Source organism: Canis lupus, chromosome 20 (assembly GCF_048164855.1).
Source record: "Canis lupus baileyi chromosome 20, mCanLup2.hap1, whole genome shotgun sequence".
Lineage (NCBI taxonomy): Eukaryota > Metazoa > Chordata > Mammalia > Carnivora > Canidae > Canis > Canis lupus.
This window is the reverse complement of record NC_132857.1, coordinates 3,613,519-3,636,205: the sequence shown is the minus strand read 5'-3', so window position 1 is coordinate 3,636,205 and position 22,687 is coordinate 3,613,519. Positions and strand designations below refer to the sequence as shown.

At 38.6% G+C, this 22,687-nt stretch overlaps 1 protein-coding gene across 7 annotated transcripts; it reads left to right on the top strand.

Moving 5' to 3' along the window:
- Positions 1-86: 86 nt before the first annotated feature.
- ZNF330 (zinc finger protein 330) lies at positions 87-22,167 on the top strand. Of its 7 annotated transcripts, none has more exons than XM_072788272.1 (10): positions 87-193; positions 2,943-3,075; positions 5,069-5,088; positions 5,190-5,260; positions 8,159-8,238; positions 14,140-14,266; positions 14,579-14,683; positions 18,810-18,856; positions 19,912-20,029; positions 21,135-22,167. In XM_072788272.1, the coding sequence occupies exons 2-10, from the start codon at positions 2,956-2,958 to the stop codon at positions 21,467-21,469; spliced, it is 1,023 nt and encodes a 340-aa protein (XP_072644373.1). In that variant the 5' UTR covers positions 87-193; positions 2,943-2,955; the 3' UTR covers positions 21,470-22,167. The 7 variants fall into 7 exon arrangements, with proteins under 7 accessions (XP_072644373.1, XP_072644376.1, XP_072644369.1 ...); XM_072788275.1 differs by having other exon boundaries at positions 99-193; positions 21,195-22,167; XM_072788268.1 differs by having other exon boundaries at positions 133-306.
- The last annotated feature ends 520 nt before the right edge of the window (positions 22,168-22,687 follow it).

Below are 22,687 nucleotides of genomic sequence, written 5' to 3'. Positions count from 1 at the left end.
CTCCGCCTCCTCCTCCTCCTTCGGGCGTCCGGTCCCCGCTCCGCCGAGGCGCACTTCCGGGAGTGGGCGGGGCCAACGGAAGTGGGCGGGCCGCCTCCTGTCTGCGCGTGTCCGTACGGGCGCTGCCGACGTAGGCGGATATCCGGCCCGGCGCCTAGTGGCGGAAGTTGGCTGCGCCCGGCCTCCGGTCGTAGTAGGTTCTCCCCGGGAGTGGCGGCCCCGCGGGTGGGCTGTGCCGCGGTCGCGCCGGCCTCGCGCCGTCCCCTGCCCCCCGGCCCCAGGAGTGAGCCCGGCCTCCCCGCAAGGGTGAGCGAGGTCGGCCCGGGGCGCGGGCGAGGGAGGGTGTCCCGCGGGCGGGGGATGGTCGTCCGTGCCGCGAGCCGCGTGACCCCGCGTGACCCCCCGCGACCCCCCGTGACCCCCCGCCCCCGGGTCCTCCGGCCGCAGGCTCCCCTGCGGAGCCGCGCTGATGCCCCTGTTCCTCATCTGGTGACACGGGCCGCGTCCTGGAGAAGTCGAAGCGTGGCTGGAGACGGGCTTAACTGAGCCCGCAGAAGGCGGGGTAAAGGGCTCACGCTTTCAAGTTTCTAAAACAAATTGGAGGGGAAAAAAAAATCGAGGCTCAGCTTGAGGCCATTCCCTCCACTTCCACCCCCCCCCCCCAGGGACGCAAAAATGCACCGGGATGACACCCCCCCCGCCGGATTGTTTTCGGAGTTCCTCCGGCGGGGCCACTGCACAGCCTTTTCCTCCCTGTAGATTTGGGTGGTTTTAATGTAAAGACCGAGGGGGCTGCCTCTTGGGCCCAGACGTTACCTGGCGGACCACCTGGCGGACCACCTGGAGGGACACCTGGAGGGACACCTGGTGGACCACCTGGCTCCATCTGTGTGTGTTTTTGAGTCTCCGCGTCCCACCACTTACTTGGCTTTTGCTTGGACATTTTAGCCCTAAGAGTCAAAACCCAAAGTAGGAAAAATTGCACGATTTCGCCCCTATTATAACAGGGCTCTTAAAATGAGAAATGCGAATTTCTTCAAAGGGTGGTTTCTTGGGAGCTGCTGTTTCCATGTATCAGGAACATTTGTTTTGTTTTGTTGTCATGTTTTGGTTTATTGGAAGGGAATGGCCCTGTCTTCTGGGAGGTTGTGTCAGAGTCCCCAGCGACTCTTCATCTTATCCCTTGGACGTTCAGAATTTGTAGGTCTTGACTAGGGCCTGGACATGTAAACCTGTATTTTTTTTTTTAAGATCTTATTTATTCATGAGACATAGAGAGAGAGAGAGAGAGAGAGGCAGAGACACAGGCAGAGGGAGAAGCAGGCTCCATGCAGGGAGCCCCACGCGGGACCGATCCCGGGACTCCAGGATCACACCCTGGGCTGAAGGCGGCGCTAAACTGCTGAGCCACCCAGGGATCCCAAACCTGTATTTTTTAAGGAATTTTTACAGTTCGTTTTTGAGACTCACTCTTAGAAAAGACCTAAAGAAATAACGTGTTTTGAAGAATGTTAAGGAATTTGGGATTCTTTGAAGCAAGTACACGCGCCCCTTTATTGGTGTGTCTCCTCGTTTCTTGGCTGCTGGATAGATGCCAGGCAGGGCAGGGAGGTAAACATGCTCACAAGTGGCTGGGCCGAAGTCCTCAGGGAACTTGTAGTCTGCAGATTGGATGAAAAGCCAACTAAAAACGTGTTATATGGAGTAAAAATCTTGTTTTTCTAAATGTGGTAGTTCTTTCAACCAAGTGATGAAAGGTGAAAGGGAGTCCTAAAGTCCTTAATTGTACAGGACTTTGCAAACGTACTCATGTTAACACATGCTCTTCAACATAGGTCTGAGCTCTTAAAATTAGACGTTCACTTACATGTAGAGAGAAGAGCATCTTTCAGAGTCAAAGCAACTGTAATACCTTTAATATCTTTTCAGAGAGGTTTGGCTTTGTAGCTAATGTCATTTGACTTCGCTTGTTAGATATTTTGTTTAGGTGTTACACAGGAGAAATAAGACTTGTTATATTTCAAATCTTACTATCTAGTTGAATGTATAGCTGAAAAGAATGATGTGAACTGAGTAAATAATATACCTTTTAACTCTTGTCAGTGATATATGCCTAATTTTTAGAAATTTGGTACAGAGTAATTTCTATTTTTTTTACCTTTATTTTTTATAACGATTTATTTGTTTGAGAGAGAGAGAGAAAGACAGCGGATCCCGAGCAGGGGGAGGGGCAGAGGAAGAAAAAATCCTCAAGCTGACTCCCTGCTGAGCCTGGGGCCTGGTTGGGGTGGGCCGTTGGTTCCAGTACACCAGGATCAGGACTTTAGCTGAAATGGAGTCAGACGTTCACCGATTGAGCCATTCAGGCGCCCCATCTACAGAGTAATTGTTAAAGAATACTTAGCATTGGGGATCCCTGGGTGGCTCAGTGGTTGAGCGGCTGCCTTCAGCCCAGGGTGTGACCTTGGAGACCCGGGATCCCTGCATGGAGCCTGCTTCTCCCTCTGCCTGTCTCTCTGCCTCTCGTGTCTCCCGTGAATAAATAAAATCTTAAAAAAAAAACAAAAAAAACTTAGCATCAGAGAAACTTTTCCTTTTATTCTCGGTGGGAAAAGACAACATTTGGTTTCTGGGGTAAATTGTTTTGATGTCTACATTTTTCAGAATTGTTTGCTAGTGCAAATAAGTGCCTTATTTTTTTATTTTTATTTTTTAAACCGCTGCGCCACCAGGGCTGCCCATAAGTGCCTTATTTTAAAAGCCATCTATTTTATTATGACTAATGTATATTTAATATTTCATAAAAGGTTAAAATGTGCTTACCAAAGTGACAGGATTGAGTCTAAAATTTAATGAGAGTAAAAACACTTCATTGTACTATTAGTTTATTTAAAATAACAAATGCAACCAGGCAATTGTATCTTCTTTGTTTTCTTGTGTAGAAAGTGAGGTAAAATGCCTAAAAAAAAGACTGGTGCGAGGAAGAAGGCAGAGAGCCGTCGGGAACGTGAAAAACAGCTCAGAGCATCGAGAAGCACCATCGATTTGGCTAAACACCCATGCAATGCATCAATGGTAACAGCTTTTTTGGATGCCTGTTGATGGTTCAAAAACATAATACTTCTATGAAAGATGCTTGAATGACATTTTAGTGAATACAGTGCTGCTGCATATATTTTACTGAATTTCAAATCTGTGTTAAAGGTATTGTTTTCATTAATGGGGAGTAGCAATGATTTCGATTTTATGTTATTTATAAACCTAGCAGGTTACTTGGTTGCTGTTGGTGATAAATAGGACACAAGAATACATACTAGGAACTGTGTTTTCTTCTCTGACTCGATCTGCATTAACTTAATTGTTCCTATTGGAGCCTTTGCATTATTTCTCCCAGCAGTTCTTAACTCATTTGATTTCTCTTTTCTAAACTTTTCACTTTTCTTGACCTCTCTGTCGGCTGCCTGTTCTATTTTTCTTTTTTTTAATTTTTATTTATTTATGATAGTCACACAGAGAGAGAGAGAGAGGCAGAGACACAGGCAGAGGGAGAAGCAGGCTCCATGCACCGGGAGCCCAACATGGGATTCGATCCCGGGTCTCCAGGATCGCGCCCTGGGCCAAAGGCAGGCGCTAAACCGCTGCGCCACCAGGGATCCTGGCTGCCTGTTCTATTACCTTCTTTTCCTGTGCTCAGTACGTCAGTCCTGATCATTTCTGGGCTTGTTTGGTCAAAATGTGAAAAAAAGCAAGATTACCACGTGATTTCCCCCCCTTTGCTTTTTTGACCCTGTTTCTCTGCGTTGTCCCATATTGCCCTATTTCTCATCCTCTCTACTTTTTCTTTTGCTGCTCCTTCTCTTTCTTCTTCTTTTGTTTCTTCTAAACGTCATACGAAATGCTTAATACGACTTAATTTCCCAAGTGTTTCTTTTGTATCTACCTTGTGCGAGGTACTATTTTAGGCCTTGTGAGGTATACAAAGATGAATGATACAGTCCTTGTCTTGACAAGTTTATAGATTAGTTGTCTTGTGTATTACTTAAGATTTGTTTAAGTAACAAATCCAACTTAAGTAAATTTAGGGAGAAATAGAGTTTATCAGCTAACATGTAGCTGAGACTTAACCCCATTTGTTTGGGTTTGTTAGGTACTGGTAGCTTGTGTGTCTGATATTACATAATGCTGTCAGAGAGGGAAAGAACTCTGATAGATCAGACTTGGTCAGGTGCCCATATCAGGACTAACATTTACAGCTGGCACTGGGAGAGGGGGGGCAGGATTACATAACACAAGAAGGACAGATGGTAGAGACTCTCTTCAGGGTCATTTCTGGAGGAGTATGGGACCAACAAAAGAATGGACTCACGTACTCACGTATGTAAATACACACAATGAAGGCTAAAGTTTGATAAGTGTTGTACAGGGTAAATGTACAATTAAGACTAAGGTACATTTGGACGAAGTGGGGATTAGCTTGAGTGCATAGATGGGGTGCAGTTCATAGAGCAGGTGGGTTCATCACCAGAACTTTGAACAGGTCAAGATTGTAAGGATAGACTTCTCAAGAAAAAGTATTAGAATAGTAAGGCATGGAAAAAGCGAGTACAAGACCTATTTCATGAATGGCTGACAAATAGTGACTTGAATCTAAAGAGAATAGGCCAACACGGTTTGAAAGTGATTAGGGATCAGATCGTTGAGAATTTTTAGTACCACATTTGAGATTCTAGATTTTCTGTGAGCTTCATCATATTTTGTTCTCTACTATTTTTTATGTCCATTCTGTAGTATTTGTTTAAAAAAAAAAAGCAACAGGAATAGAACACAACCAGAAACCAAACTGCTGCTCTATTTATGAAGCCTCTTGTAGAAATGCCACTTCTTTCTTTGGTGTAGTATGCCCAGGAGCATACCTTTGTTATTAAAGTATGTATGGACACTTGTATATGTGGAGGCTTTGGGGAAGTGTCACTTAAATTTTAACATGAAAAACTGGGTATTCTTTGTAAAGCAAATAAATTTGCAGTTTTCAATCAGAAAATTAACATTATGTTTTTATATTTTACAGGAATGTGACAAGTGTCAGAGGTAAATTTTTATTTCTTTTTCTCTATATATGTAGTAATATAGATCCTTTTGCCTTTTATCTGATACTGACTGCATTTTAAAATTTTATCTTACATGACAAGGCGGCAGAAGAATAGAGCGTTTTGCTACTTCTGCAACTCTGTACAGAAGTTACCAATTTGTGCACAGTGTGGTGAGTATATGAAAACTAAGCATATGTAAGCCTTTTATTTTATCAAACATTTGTTTGGCAGTTTGAACCTGTGGGTTTATTATTTTTTTATAGTACTGTTAGATTTTACCCTTAATAAAATGAACTGCTATTTGACCTATCTAATGCTATCAAGTTTTGATTTTGTCTCTTTGATGTAATGCTGAAAAATAATTAAGATACAGCTTAGGTATAGGTTACCACTGTGTTGTAAACATTGTAAGATCACATTTTAGACTAATAATATTTGGTGATCTGAATTTTTAGTTGCACTAACTTAGTCTTCTTGATAGGTGTTTGTATACTTTCCTGAGTTTTGATTCCTTCTGATATTGCCCATAGTATCTTAAGCCAACGAGAATAATTGTATTCCACATTTACCTGGTGCCATTTTCTTCCTGTTTTGCATTTAGCATGTGATTCTTGAGTTTCCTCATATATTTTCCCAAGTGATTGTAATAGAGTTCCTAAGCCACATACTCAGTTCCCAGGTATAAGTGAAAACTTTTATTCGGGGAAAATGATTATTCAAAGTAAAACTAAATGGTAGTTCATAGAGCAACAAGATAGCTGTTTTCCAAGTAGCCTTCCACAGAATACCTGAGCTATTAATAGGCCTTGCCTTGCCTTTCCTCTTTTCTCTTTCCTCCTTTTTTTCTTTTCTTTTCATTTCTTTTCTTTTCTTTTCTTTTCTTTTCTTTTCTTTTCTTTTCTTTTTCTTTTTCTTTTTCTTTTTCTTTTCTTTTTTTCTTTCTTTTCTTTCTTTTCTTCTTTCTTTTCTTTCTTTCTTTCTTTCTTTCTTTCTTTCTTTTCTTTCTTTTCTTTCTTTCCTTTCTTTTCTTTTCTTTTCTTTTCTTTCTTTATTTTCTTTCTTTCTTTCTTTCTTTCTTTCTTTCTTTCTTTCTTTCTTTCTTTCTTTCTTTCTTTCTTTCTTTCTTTCTTTCTTTCTTTCTTTCTTTCTTTCTTTCTTTCTTTCGAAGAAAGAGACAGAGGGAGGGGCAAAGGGAAACAGAGGATCTCAAGCATGCTTCTTGCCCAGTGTAGAGCTTGATGTGGGGCTTGCTCTTAAAACCATGAGATTAGGACTTGAGCCGAAATCAAGAGTCAGATGCTTAAATGACAAAGCCACCCAGGTGCCCCTTAATAGGTATTTCTTAAAATAATGCATACATTTGAGAAATGCTGCTTGTTTCATCCCTGCCTTTCTATGTGGGAGATTTCTGTTACATAGTTGTGTGTTAAAGGTTCTGAAGACATCCAGTAAAGAAACCTGATTAATTTTGTTCACTCCAGATTTACTCCTCAAACTTTTATTTGAACAAATGTTCCCTTTGGTTATGGGATGATAGTTTCAGGTAGAACACAGTTAGGGATATGCTCATATAAATGTGCTTATGTAGAATAACATTGCATTAAGTTAGGAATGTTTAGGGCTACATCCCTGAATATTTCTAGTGTAGCTCTAGTTTTCAAAGAGGCCATCTTTTGAGGTTTATCAGCTCAGGTCTTGATCTCAGGGTCATGAGGTTAAGCCCCACATTAAGCAGGCCCAGTATGGAGCCTACTTAAAAAAAATACTGGCCTAGAGAGATTACTTGTCTGCCAGATTTTACATCCTTATTTGAGAAAAGACAGGTGAATATAGAATGAGAAAATAGAGGGGCACTTGGTTGGCTCAGTGGGTTAATTGTCTGACTTTAGCTCAGGTCATGATCACAGGATCCTGGGATTTAGCCCTGCTTCAGGCTCCCCATTTGGAGGCAGGTCTGGCTTATCCCTCTCTTTCTGCTCCTCCTCCAACTTGTGTGTGCTCTCTCTCAAATAAATAAGTGAAAGCTTACCAAAAAAAAAAAAAAAGAGAGAGAGAGAAAATAGATTATGGAGAACATTAAGTTCTTGCTAGGACCGTCCCATATTTTCAGTGTTGTCTGGGCTTGAGTTCTGTAGTGCTAGGAACATGGATTTATTTCCCACCTACTGATTCCTGTTCTTAGACATGGAACAGTTGGGTAGCTGCTGTCTCTCATTTCCAGTCTTTCTTCCCATTTCCTTTTGTATTAGCTTTGTTCCTCAGATAATCAAGATAATGGAAAATTGTGCATCTTCTGTGTGTTTCATATACTACTGTGCAGAGTCTGAGATGGGTGATTATTATGTCACCATTAATTTTGACATAGTATATGAGTGAATATCCTGTTTCTTTCATGTTTTTTAATTTGCTCTTAGATCCGAGCGTTTGTGGCTATATTTTGGTTTTTAGCTCTATCACTGTATTCCTGTTTTTTCCTTCTCACTTGGGCACTATTTAAAAATCCTTTTGGAAGAATGTTTACGTGGGAGCTATGTTTGTAAATTTTTACATATGGATAAACTTTAAAAATGTTGCATAATCATTGGTTTGGTTTGAGATGTTCCATTGAAAGAAATACACAATAACTTCAAACTAGACTGTTTTCATTCTGAATTATAAACTGTAAAATCCATTTTAAAGCATAGTTTTTTAAAATCTATTAATTCATCTGAAAATTCATGAGATTTTAAATTGCTTTAATGACTGTTAGATTATAAACTGTAATTTGTAATTTCTGATTGTAGTGCAAACAATAATTAGCATATAATTTTATTGTGCAATACATTTTTATAGATTTACTAATAAATTTCTAATCTTAAAAGATCTGAATCAGGTTAGATTTCAGTTACATCCGTCTCTCTCTCTCTCTCTCTCTCTCTCTCTCTTTTTTTAAGTAACATGAGTAGTAAACTGATTTCTGTCCATTTTCAAGTTATTTCTCAGAAATTTAGGCTAGATAAAAAGCAGAATTAGTGAATACTTACATGTATTACTTTGCAAGACTGATAAGCAGATTTGTTTCTTACTAGGGAAAACGAAGTGCATGATGAAGTCTTCAGACTGTGTCATAAAGCATGCTGGTGTGTACAGTACTGGCCTTGCAATGGTGGTAAGTTTCTTTTCTAGCTCTTCGAGGAACAGGTTTCCAAGGATAAGAAACGTCTTTCTAATCAATGGTTATTTTTTTCTAAATAGCACTATTTTTTTTTCTTTTTTTCTTTTGTAATAATAAATTTATCTTTTATTGGTGTTCAATTTGCCAACATACAGAATAACACCCAGTGCTCATCCCGTCAAGTGCCCCACTCAGTGCCCGCCACCCAGTCACCACCCCCCCCCCCCGCCCTCCTCCCCTTCCACCACCCCTAGTTCGTTTCCCAGAGTTAGGAGTCTTCCATGTTCTGTCTCCCTTTCTGATATTTCCTACCCATTTCTTCTCCCTTCCCCTCTATTCCCTTTCACTATTAAATAGCACTATTTTGTCCTTGATTCAATCAGTTTGGAGTTTCCTTTGTTATCTGTGGAATATTCTTTGTATGATCTTCCTATATTATCCACTTACTTTTTATTGCTTCCTGTTTGTCTTATTGGAAAACACAAGAAATGGAAACTTATTTAAAGTTGACTTAAAAATTCATTTGTCAATGGTACCTTTCTAAACTATCTTAATCAGACTTCATAGAGTGTCATTTACTGTACTGAAAGCTCTGCTTAAACAAAGTTCAAGCTTTTTTTTTTTTTTTAAGATTTATTTACTTATTTATGATAGACATAGAGAGAGAGAGAGAGAGAGGCAGAGACACAGGAGGAGGGAGAAGCAGGCTCCATGCCGGGAGCCCGACGTGGGACTCGATCCTGGGACTCCAGGATCACACCCTAGGCCAAAGGCAGGCGCTAAACCGCTGAGCCACCCAGGGATCCCCAAATTCAAGCTTTTGATGTAAAAGAAGCCTGGTTTCAAAAGAACCTAGTATTAGTAGCTTTTTTATAGCTTTACATTTCAATAAAGAATACGTATTTAACATAGACTTATACATAATTTTCTCTTTACATGTAGGATTTTCTAAGGAAATTCATTGTTTTAAATACCTGAGGCATACCTCATAGATATTGTGGGTTGGTTCCAGACAGTTGCAATAAAGCAAATACTGCAATAGAATAAGTCAAAATTAATGTTTTGATTTCCCAGTGAATATAAAGGTAATGTTTACAGTGTTTACTATACTCTAATTTATTAAATGTATAATAGCATTAATCTAAAGAAACATTTTAAATACCTTAATTAAAAAATATTGCTATAAAATGCTAATCATCGTTTGGTATTTCAGTGGGTCATAATCTTTTGCTGGTGGAAGGTCTTCCCTCAGTGTTGTTGGCTGCTGATCAGGGTGGTGGTTGCTAAAGGTTGGGGTGGCTGTTGCAGTGTCTTAAAATAACTGTTTCTCCATAGCATGTGATGCTATTTGATAGCATTTTACCCACAGGAGAAGTTCTTTCAAAACTGAGTCAGTCCTCACAAACCCTGCTAGTACCTTATAAACCAAGTTTATGTAATATTCTCAATCCTAGGGTGTCATTTCAGGAGTCTTCACAGTGTCTTCACCAGGAGGAGATTCCATCTCAAGAAACCACTTTCTTTGTTCATTCATAAGAAGCAACTCCTCATCTGTTCAAGTTTTACCATGAGATGGCAGCAGTTCAGTCCCATGTTCAGGCCCCACTTTTATTCTCTTGTATTTTTACCACATCTGCAATTACTTTCTCACTGGAGACTCAAACCCCTCAAAGTCATCCATGGCGGTTGGAATCAACTTCTTCTATTCTGTTAATGTTGATATTTTGATCAACATTAATCATGAATCACTGATGATCTTAAAAGGCATCTAGGATTGTGAATCCTTTCTAGGTTTTCAATTTACTTTGCCCAGATCCATTAGATGGATCAGTATCTGTGGCAGCTATAACTTTATGAAACATATCATTAAATAAAAAGACTTGAAGGTCGAAATGACTTTCAATGCAGAATGTTGTGTTAGCCTGCATGAAAGCAACATTAGTTTCATTGTACCTGTCCATCAGAGCTGTTGAGTGCCAGCTGGTTGTCAGTGAACAGTCCTATTTTGAAAGGAATCCTTTTTCTGAGCAGTAGGTCTCAACAGTATTCAGTAAACTGTGTCGTAAATCGATGTGCTGTCATCCAGGCTCTCTTGTGCCATTTATTGAGCACAGGCAGAGTAGATTGAGCATAATTCCTAAGGGCTCTAGGATTTTTAGAATGGTAAATTAGCATTAGCTTCAGCCTAAAGTGACCAGCGCTGTTAGCCCCTACCAGGAGAGTCAGCCTGTCTTTTGAAGCTTGGAAGCCAGACACTAACTTCTCTACCTATGAAAATCCTAGATATCATCTTTAAATATAAGGCTATTTTGTCAACATTGAAAATCTGTTGCTTAGTGTAGCTACCGTCATTAATTATCTTAGCTGGGTCTTCTAGGTGACTTGGCTGTAGCTTCTGTATCAGCACTTGTTCACCTTGCATTTTGATGTTATGAAGACGACTTCTTTCCTTAAGCCTCGTGAACCAACCTCTTACCTACAAACTTTTCATCTGGAGCTTCTTCACCTCTCTCAGCTGTAGTAGAACTGAAGAGAGCTAGGGCTCTGGATTAGGCTTTGTTTTAAAATAATGTTGTGGCTGATTCGATCTTCTGTCTAGATCACTCAGACTTTCTCCGTATCAGCAGTAAGGCTGTTTTGCTTTTTTATCATTCGTGTGTTCATTGGAGTAGCACTGTTAGTTTCCTTCAAGAGCTTTTTTTTTTGTTTTCCTGTTTACAGCTCAGCTGAATATTTGGCACAAGAGGCTTACTTTTGGCTTATCTCGGCTTTCAACATGCCTTCCTCATGAAATTTAATCATTTCTAGCTTTAGATTTAAAAATGAGAAATGGACAACTTTTTCAGTTGAACCCTTAGAACCCATTGTAGGGTTATTAATTGGCCTAATGTTAATATTGTCATGTCTCGGGACGCCTGGGTGGCTCAGTGGTCGAGCATCTGCCTTTGGCCCAGGGCGTGATCTTGGGACTCCAGGATTGAGTCCCACATCTGCCTGCTTCTCCCTCTGCCTGTGTCTCTGCCTCTCCCTGTGTGTCTCTCATGAATAAATAAGTAAAATCTTAAAAAAAAAAATATTGTCACATCTCAGGGAATAGTGAGGCCCAAGGTGAGGGAGAGAGGTGGGTCAACAGCTGGTCAGTAAAAGAGTCAGAATACATATAACATTTACTTGATTGAGTTTGCTGTCTTACATGGGTACGGTTTGTGGCACTCTGGAACAATTACAATAGTAATACCAAAGATCATTGATCATAGATCATCATGGCAAATATAATAATAATAAAACAGTTCGAAATATTGTGAGAATGACCAAAATGTGATGCAGAGACAGGAAGTATGGTATTGGAAAAAGTGGCACCACTGATGCTAGGGTAGCCACATACCTTCAGTTTGTAAAGAATACACTGTCAGGTGTAGTAAAATGAAGCACAATAAAATGAGGTATGCTATAATAAGAATAGTTGTGTGATGCATTTTGTTCTCTTTTTCACTAAAAAATGTTATCTTTTTAACCAGTTTTACTGTATTCTGATGTGTGATTTATTTATTTTTTTTGTTTATTTGAGAGAGGAGAGGAGGAAGAGGGAGAGAGAAACCCAATGAGACTTCACACTGAGTGCAGAGCCCAACATGGGGCTGATCTCACAACTCTAAAATCACAACCTGATCTGAAGCCAAGGGTCCGATGCTTAATTGACTGTGCCACCCAGGCACCCTCTGTTAAGTGATTTTATGCTCAGGTCCAAATTTCATTCCATGAGGAAAGTAATAGTACTTTTATATCAAGCAGATACTTTATAGCAACTTCCCAAGAACATAATTTTCCATTATGAAGCACACCTTTATATTGATAATTTCACATGTGCATATCTTACAGAAGCTAGCACTAGATTTAATTCATCAGTATCTTGTGAATTCCTCTTCATTTTAAATAAGATTGTCAATCTATATTCATAAATCAGTGTAGTCTTTGGTAGCTTGCTTAAGTCCAGTTTTATCAAATGCTTTTTAAAAAATTCACTAAGCTGTATGAATGTGGATGATATATTAAACATTTCAGTAGGTTTATGTATCATTAGCTGTAAATTCTAGAAAAGTGATTTCCTGGGAGTCTTCTATTTGTTGAAATTCCCCTCTCTCCCCTCCCCTCCACCCTGCTTTGCCTTGGGAGCCTGACCTGTGTGTATGGACTGCATCAAAAGCTTTCTTACCCTCTGGCTTCCTTTTGGGTTTAGTCAATGGAAAACCCTGGCAGGAGACCTGTAGATGGGAGGACAATACAATCTGGGTATTTGTTGTCCCAGCTCACTCCCTACCAGTTTATCCTAGTTTGGCCATAGATTAGCCACCATTTATCTCTATATGGCCAGGTAACCCTCTCCTATTCTGTTCTCTCAATGTCTGGTAACTCCCTCCACTCCCCTTGTTCAGGCTCAGGGGCAGTAACACCATCATCCTTCCTTTTTTTTTTTTTTTTCCTAAGCCCTTCCCTGTCCTTTGTAAATCATCTCTTTTAAACTCTGGATTACTCAGTTTACTGTATCATCTTTTGTGGCTAGAACCCTGAATATTCGTTCCAAGAGATGTATTTGAGGATTTGCTATCCACAGTGATGTTTTTTTTACAGCTCAAAAAACATCGTTCCTATTTGTTCTTCACTACTTCTGTTAGAGTCTAAAATACTAGAACACTGAATTGAGGTTCAGAACACTGGTTTAAATCCTAGTTGCACTGTAATGTAGCTCTGGGATTTGGACTTAGGCTTGGGCCTCTGTTCATCTGTAGGGAAAAGACCATCTAGTCCCATTTTCTTAAGATTCTTTCTAGCATTTAAAATTCTGTAGATGTCACTGTGTTATTGAAAGGTATAGTCTTGGGGGTCCCTGGGTGGCTCAGCAGTTTGGCGCCTGCCTTTGGCCCGGGGTGCAATCCTGGAGTCCTGGGATTGAATCCCACGTCGGGCTCCCGGCGTGGAGCCTGCTTCTCACTCTACCTGTGTCTCTGCCTCTCTCTCTCTCTCTCTCTCTCTCTCTCTCTCTCTCATGAATAAATAGATAAAATCTTAAAAAAAAAAAAAAAGGTATAGTCTTTCCATCTTATCTTGATGTTGAAGAGTCTTACCCTTTTAGTTCTGTATATTTTAATTTTTTTTCTGCAAGTGTAGTAATTTAAAACAAAAGCTTAATATTTTTCTCAGTTCTAGAAAAGCTATGTGAATTATTTTATAAATGATTCAGGAAAGAATTTTCTTAAGTCAGAAATATTTCTAAATGAGAACATTCACTTCGGTTACTGTAATTGCTACAAATAAGAATGCTTAAGATGTGGATTCTGGACGCCATTCAAATGAGAATTCGGGGGAACCAGGGTGGCTCAGTGGTTGAGCATCTGCCTTTGGCTCAGGTTGTGACTCTGGGTCCTGGGATCGAGTTCTGCATCGGGCTCCCTGCAGGGAGCCTGCTTCTCCCTCTCCCTGTGTCTCTGCCTCTCTCTCTGTGTCTTTCATGAATAAATAGATAAAATCTTTAAAAAACAAAAAATAAAAACAAATTAGAATTCAGTTTGAAGGCAACACTCTTAGCTCCATGGCTTCCTTTAATGATTAGTGTTAGGGTTAAGTGTGTAGTTTCCCCCTTGCTTCTTTTTTCTTTTGATTTATAGTCAAGTTTTACATATTGTAAACAGCTGTTGGTGAAGTAGTTTGATTTTCAGAGAACCCTCTTTAATTTTGGCTTAGAGTAAAAAAAAAAATTTTTTTTTTTAATGAAGCCACCCACTATCACAGAGAGTTGGTAAATAGCTAAACGTATACAGCTTGATGGTTGCCATTGGCTAAGCAGTGGTTGCAGCCAGGCAAGTGACAGAGACTAATTTTTTGTGTTCTTGGTTGCAGGGTGCAATATGTGACTTCTGTGAAGCTTGGGTCTGCCACGGAAGGAAATGTCTCAGCACACATGCCTGTGCCTGCCCTCTCACTGACGCAGAGTGTGTAGAATGTGAACGAGGTGTTTGGGACCATGGTGAGTGTTGCATACGAGCAACGAGCTTTACTGTAAGTAAAGGCTGACTTGGAAACATTCTGGATGCACTCTTTATAGGAGAGGCCACTTTTTTATGGTTCATCGTGGCAGTTTTCATTGTAGCCTTTATCAGAACAAAAACTACTGTGTCATTCTGGTGTAAATCTGGAATAAATTGGTATCCTTTTGAGCAATTTTATGGATATAACTTCTTAAAACTTCAATTTTAATTAAAATTTCAAGTTTCAATGACTTTTTTAAATTGAAATTTATCATGTTTACATTTGTGTGTTTTGTTTTTTAATCCAATAGGAGGCAGAATATTCAGTTGTTCTTTTTGTCATAACTTTCTCTGCGAAGATGATCAATTTGAACATCAAGCCAGTTGCCAGGTTTTAGAGGCGGAAACATTTAAATGTAAGTCTTTATAAATTAGATGTCCTTAATATCCAGAATTCTTAATAGTTTTAAGCGTTAGACTCAAAAAAGAGTCTAGTTTTTCAACTTCTTGTGGACTGTAATTCAACTTAATATCTCTTTTCTGTTTCTAGAAAAAATTCAGAACCACAGTCTGTTTTTTTTTTGTTTTTTCAACAGTGATTGCCATTGGCTCTTTGGTTGGGTCAGTTCTTTGTTGTGTGGGATTGATGAGACTTTGTAGGGCTTGTCGCCTTCCTGGTCCTGAGTGCTAAAATGTCGTTGTCACCTCCAAGTTATGTTAACAACTCTCACGGAATCCTCCCCACCTCTCTGGACAAAAACCACACACATTTCTTTTTTTTAATAAGATTTTATTTATTCATTCATGAGAGACACAGAGACATAGGCAGAGGGAGAAGCAGGGTCCCTGCGGGGAGCCCGATGTAGGACTTGATCCCAGGACCCCAGGGTCACACCCTGAGCCAAAGGCAAATGCTCAACCACTGAGCCACCCAGGTGTCCAAAAGCCACACACATTTCTAAATGCCTCCAAGTAAGCGATACTACCCCTAGTTTGTTCCTGCTAGTTGGTTTCAGTGATTGTTAGATAGGAATATGCATCAGAAACACCTGTGGAGGTTTTTTTTAAAAATATATGTCCCCAGTCCTCATCCCTGGCAATTCTGTCTTTGCAGTCTATGGTAGGTGCAGGCATATATATTTTACGTACACACATATTTGTCACGTATCTTCCAGTTTTGAGAACAAGTGTTATTGGCTTGGTATTATCAATGGTATTATCTTTACAGTTAGATTACATTTTGTTTCTATTTTTGATTCTTAAAAGCCAAGATTTAGAGTCAAGCATAACTTAAATTCTACTTACGGTTATGTGATTTTGGACAAATCACCAAATCTTTCTAGAGCTGAATTTCCTTATATGTTAAAGGAAGGTGTAATTTCTTTTTCAAAGAGTTAACTAAAAAGACAATCCACATAAAGTGTTAAAGTCCTTATTAAATAGTAAATGTGATTATAGGAAAGGCTGAAATTCCCCAAGTACTCACTTCCTTGAATTTGGTTCTTGTTTAGGTATGAAATGCTAATCTCTATATTCTCCTATAAATTTAAAGTTGATAAGTTGTCAATTTTAATATATATATGATTGCATATATATATATATGATTCTTATAATATTCCTATAGAAACTCTCAGGGGTTAAAGAACATCTCAGTATATAGCATTTTTGAGGGATTCTTAGTCTTCTGCAAAATATATAACAGTTGAATTACTTTATTTGGGGCTTGAGAGCTTTGAATATTTTGTAGCATTTGAACCCCAAAGACAGGCCACTGTGAGTGGTAAGACTATAATTTCATCAGGAAGTTTTAGTGGTTCAGTAAAAGACAAAAGAAAAATACAGAAATGGAATAGTTGATTTTAAGGTAAATCTATTATATGTCTTTGATACCTGACATTAAAGTCTTGCTCATTGCAGATTCCCAGGTGTCTTTGATTTACTGTGATTTATCTTTATTTTTTCATTGCTCTATTTTTTTCTTGCCATTCTTTCTTTGCCAGTTGCCATTCAATGCTTGTTTTTTCTGAAATATTTTCCTGAACACATACATAAGCCCCACATAACTTGTTTCCACCCCTTTAGTTGGTCATAGCTCACCATTTATAGGCTTGACCTTATACTTGCAAATTGGGAGATAGAGAAAATCTTTAAAATCCTTATTTACCTGCATTATCAGTGGTAAGGATGTTTTAAGAAAAAACAAAACAAATGTGTTGACTCTGCCTCTTTTTTTTTTAAATAGTTAAAATGGCTTGGGGACTTCTAATTTAAAATGGCTTGCTATCAGCAGGCTTTGATGCATCCCAGCCTGCTTTCTTTTAACATACTCTGAAGACCTACAAATAGATTTTAAAAGGCAACCATTCCCCAGTTTAAAACTAGGAATGTCAAACTATTTTTAGAATCTGGGAGAAATGCATTCTTTGTAGAAGTCTAACATTGTTACTCTTGGGGAGAGAAATAACTAGGCAGTGAACTGGAGCGCTTATGTGTTGGCTTGAGGTAATTAGGTAAAGAAGACTGACAGGGCCATATTTCATCCTACTTTGAGTTCTCAGAAGTAAAAATGAGGGTAAAATAGGCAACAGTTAATTTCTTGGGATCATGTCTTTGTGGCATGTTGAAGACTCAAGTAGTTGGGGGGCGGTGGGTAGGAAAAGATTGTACATCAGAAATGCCTGCCTGATTTACACTGGGAGATTGGGTTGGGAGCTTTGTACTCTCAGTATGTGTTCTGGCTGTGTATTGGAAAGAGATTTATGACATTTAACATTTTGGTTAAATATATCTTTTTTTTTTTTTTTTTTTTAACTGAATGAAGAGGGACCCAAAAAACTCCAGGGCATATCTTCAAATGGAAATGATTGAGATTGCAGAATTTTTTCCCCCAAAGACTGAATGAAATAATATGGTTGTTATTGGAGTAATTGGGTATACTTATATATGCCTAATATAGTTAACCCTTGAACAATATGAGGGTTGAGGCACCAATCCTCTCTGCACAGTTGAAAATCTGCATAAAACTTTTGACTCCCCAAAAACTTAACTGCTTATACCCTGCTGTTGACCAGAAGCCTTACTGATAACATAAAACGGTTAACACATATTTTGTATGTTTTATAGAATATTTTCGTACAATGAAGTAAGCTAGAGAAAGTAAAGTGTTACTCAGGAAATCAAAAGGAAGGGAAGATACATTTAAAGTACTGCACTTTATTTATTCAAAAAAATCTGCACTTAAGCAGACCTGCACAGTTCAAACCCATGTTGTTCAAGGGTCCCCTATGTATAGTAAGTATTCAGTATTTTTTAACTTATCATTAGCATGTAGGACAAATAATACATACCCAACTGAATTATTGGCAGTACTGTGGAAGAAAGCAGGATAGGTGGACAGAAATAATAATAATACACATAATTAAGAACATCATTTCTGAGTTAAAAAAAAATACTTGCCTGTTCAGATTAAAAAGTCTCCCCATGAACCAAGCAAAATTAAGTAAGAGAATTCCCAAATTAGAAACATCTGGTCAAAGATTTGTATTACAAAGACAGGCTTCCTTTTATATGTTTTCCTTTTTATTTTTCCAAGACCTCTAAGTGAATTGAAAGTTAATAGTTTTTATTCAGGCTTTATTAGGGTAAGACTTAGCTTATTTTCTCTTTCTATACCTCTGATACTTCTTTTTTTCCATTTCTGACACAGTCAATATATGCCAGACATTCTGGCTTTTATAACATATTTGCATGTAAGTTTAGGTTTTTCCTCAGTGGTTATACATAATGACCAAAATTAACATGGCTTACTGACTTAAATAGGGCTAAAATATTTTGGGATTTTTTCCATTTTTTTACTACCCCTTTGAACACTATTTTCTCTTCATAGTCACTCTTTTCCACCTGAAGTATTCTATTCTCTTATCAGAACTTTTGCAAAAAATGACAGTAGCCTGCCTCATCAGGAGAGATTATATGTTAATGGAGAAAATTATTCTTTTTAAGATGTAAGTATTATGTGATAAAGGGAAGAGCTTCAGCCAGTGTCATGGAAAAAAAGGATGTCTCACCATTTCAGTTTTCTTTTTTTTTTTTTGTTTTTTTTAAAGATTTTATTCACTTATTCATGAGAGATAAAGACAGAGACACAGGCAGAGGGAGAAGCAGGGAACGCCATGTGGAACTCGATCCTGGGACTTCAGGATCACTTCCCGAGCTGAAGGCAGATGCTCAACCACTGAGGCATGCAGGCGTCCCCATTTCAGTTTTCTAAATATGATTAATGAAGTTTGCCATCTCCTTGATCTGGAGAAATGGAGATTGGAGAAAAATTAGCACCATACTAGTGAAAGAATTTTGGGCTGTGCACTTTGTTTCCTTTCTTGTGGCTGGGGCTCCATCTCATGTATCCTCAGGGTTACATTATGAGACCAAAAAAAAAAAAAAAAAGCTAATAATTGATCTAAGTACATCAAATGTAAATCTGTGGAAAATAGTGTTTTCATTCCAAATTTGAATCTGGACCTTATGTATTTTTGCCCATAGGTGTTTCATGCAATCGACTTGGTCAGCATTCCTGTCTCCGTTGTAAGGTAACCAGTCTGTTATTTTTAGATTTTGTTTTTAGTCCCAATACTCTTTTTGAGAGTATTGGCTTAGATTATTTATGGCTACAATTAATCTACAGGAGTCTTTAAACATTATGCAGTGTACTTCTTCTACTTTGGAGGTTGTGAAATTGGATTGAGAAAGCTGAGTGACTTTCCAAAGGTCATCCAGTTGGCTTGTCTTAGAGTTGACGCTAATGCACATGGATCTTGTTGAATCTTAGCTCAGTGTTTTTACACCTATGTTTATGGAAAATATTCTAACCAAAATGTTGAGGGTATACTTTAATTAATATCAAAATTTACTTGCCTAGGTAAGTTTGAGTAAACTGAAGATTTCCATAATGTTCTATTTCCTTAGACATTCTCTCCAGCATTTCTGTTTGTCAAAGATCACTAAACAGGTGCAGCCGATTCACTTCCTGTCTGCAACCTTTCTCTGGTTCTTCTTTTCTTATCTCTTTTTTCTCTCTCAAATCTGCTCCAATTTGACCAAGTGTCTTTCTTATGTTGGCTATTTCCTCTGCCTTAGATCCCTCTTCCACTTTTTCTTACCCTACTGTATCCTTGTTCTCCTTCACATCTCAGCCAACACTTCATGTTTTCCAGCATGCATTTCCGAATCCCATATCCAGTTGAGTGCCCTTCCTCTGCACTTCCCTTTCAATGCACTGAAACACAGTCTCACAATTGCCTTTCCACTTGTCTGTGTCCCCAATTAGGTTGTATATCTGTGAGGGTGGGGAGGGTGGATAGACTGTTCACCATTATGTCATGCAGTGCTTTGTGAATGCTCTGAATTTATGAAAGAATAAATATGCTTAGAGTGTCACACTCTATGTAGTTTTGTTTTATGTTAGGCCGGAGTTCTGGCAGAGACCATTCCCCTTAAATTTAAACCAGGAGTGTGACTGGTCCCAACAAAACTCTTAATCTCTACCCTAACAAAACTGTGCCTTTAAATTTCCTGGAAATATTGAATGATAATTCTTTATGTTTTTTGAATTACTTAGTTGCCTATTTTTACTTCTCTTATATAGGCTTGTTTTTGTGATGATCATACAAGGAGCAAGGTGTTTAAGCAAGAAAAAGGAAAACAGCCTCCCTGCCCCAAATGTGGACATGAAACTCAGGAAACTAAGGATCTCAGCATGTCAAGTAAGACTCTTCTTAAAATACCAATGGAGTGATTTTGCTTCCTTGCTTAGATAAGATTTTCTTTTCTTTTTTTTTTTTTTATCTCTTTCTAGTTTTGTTTTTGCCTCCTCTTCCTATTTGAAGAGATGAATGTGTTCTCCTAATCAAATAGAATTTTATAGCCTTGGAAAATTTGTGGGTGAAGTTTCTCAATTTAACTTAAGAAATACACCATCATTCACTGTGATATTTGGCATTTGACTCAGTTAATGACATGGTGAATACTGAAATTTAAGACCAAAAAAAGTGATTTTTTTGCTTTTGCCGAAGCTTTCCTTGTTAAATAATTGAATAGCTATAAATCTTTAATATTCGAGTGCTGGTAATCTTCAGTGCTTGCAAGTTGGAATTCATTCTGAGGCTTTTTGTAGGTGTGTGGTGTTGGAGCAGCTATGCTTATTACGTAATATATCCCTACTGCAGGAAATTGTTTTTGTGGTTTTTATATAACTTTTCTATGAAGGAGTAAGACTACTACAAACATGTTTATAGTAATGCAGCTTACAGTTTTTTTAAAGAGAATTTGACTCTTTACCAAACAGCAGAATCGAAGCATAATTCTAAATGACTCTAACAGTACTTTTGTTTAATCAAAGATGTAGTTGTATAGTGAGGTGAGATTGATGATTTTGCTGATTTTTTTACACTAAGCTGTGTTGCTGCTTAGGCAGAGGAAATGAAGGGCTTTGCCTTGTTGGACACCAGAATTCTATAGGAGGTCTCTTAAGAAAAGTATAATGATATAAAATCAACAGTTCTGTGATTTCAAAATAAAAATTTAATCCATCAAATGAAGGGCATTTTAGTTTTTAACATGCTTTATTTGGATTCTGTTTGGAGAGTGCTGTTGTTGTTAATTTGTTTTCCAGCCTTTTCTAGATTTAGTGAAATGACACTGTTGTCTTTATTATTTGTTATGTATGGTATGCATATAGACTCCCAAGTAGGATAGAACTGATTGTTGTTACTAAGTTCTCCTTTATTTCCAGCTAAGTATCAAGTGAAGAAATTAGGAAATAGGAGTAAGAATCAGCCAGTCACGTTCATATAATTTTGTATATTGTAGAGGAAAATGAAGACCTAAAGAATCGGGACAAAGTGCCATGTATATATCTGTCTTTTGTAGCACGCTCCCTGAAATTTGGCAGGCAGACTGGAGGTGAAGAGGGAGATGGAGCCTCTGGGTATGATGCCTATTGGAAGAACCTTTCTTCTGATAAATATGGTGATAGCAGCTATCATGATGAAGAGGAAGATGAAGATGAAGCAGAGGATGATGAAGATGAAGACGATGAAGTCGGAAAGGATTCAGACGCTGAGTCATCAGATTTATTTACTAATTTGAATTTAGGAAGGACCTATGCCAGTGGCTATGCTCACTATGAGGAACAAGACAACTAGGAGTGCTGCTTACCCATGGGTGACCGGGTCTGAGAGGAGCCACAGAAGGTGTGCTTGATGAATCAGGTGTGGGTGTTCAGAAGTACTGTCACTTAGCCTTGTGCAAAACACTAGTCAGTCACGCTTCCGGAGGCAAGGAGTAGGGCATAGCATTTTTATAGGGATTGATAATCAAGCTGATAGCATAAGAAAAAATGAGTTCCAAATGTAAGATGCTTATTGATCCAAGCAGTTGAAGCATCATGGATTGGAGTTTTACTGATTTCAGTGATCACTAGGTTTTGCCAATTAGATACATATACAGGATAAAAGAATAGGATGGTAATATATTTGTTTGAAATTAAATTGCTTTTTTTAATTAAAAAAACACTGCTTATATTCATTTGGTCTGATTTTGTAAGATGGTAATGGGTAAAATGGATTATTGTATTTTTCCCTGTAGGTCCACAGGATGAAAGTCAGATATTAAGTGCTAAATTTTCATTACCTATTCATCTTATTTTCAGTAGTCATGATATGTATGTTTTAGCAATTATTCATTTCTTTCTTCATAATGTGTGCCCTGAACAGTACCTGTTATCAATGCCTAAGTGTATAGACAAAGGTGCCTATATAGCTGGCTTTCAGGGACACAGAGACAGTATTACTACACAGATGCATTATGCATTTCTCTTTGAATAAATCTAGTATTTCACTTATATGTTTTTGATACTTAATTTCTTGCTCTTAACTTTTTAAACTTATTTTGAACAGCATTTCCAATATTTTTGTATAAACTGCTTTATCTTTTGTCTACTATGCAAAATAGGCGGCAGAGATCAGTGATGTGGTAGACGCAGAATTACACAGCCAGACCCCATCATTCGTGATAGGTGGAGAACAGGCAGTGGCTGGCATACGTTCCAGTTGTACACCTTGCACTGGTGGTGAGCTGGGAGGACGCCAGAGAGGAATGTGCACTGGCTGGCATTTGAGAAGGATGGAGAAACTTGCAGCTGTGAGGATGAAAAGACTGGATGGCATTGCTAGGCTGATCTGACTCCATAGAAACGTGAGGAACAGCTGAGGGCAACGACAGGCTGTGGAAGCCAGGTGTGAGAGCCAGCAGACCTCTCTATGCACAGGAACTAGTTCTTGTCTCTTGCAGCAGGATGGCCGAGAAAACGGGACCAAACTCAGGACTTAATAGTCTGTTTGGATAAACTTCAAAGACAGTTG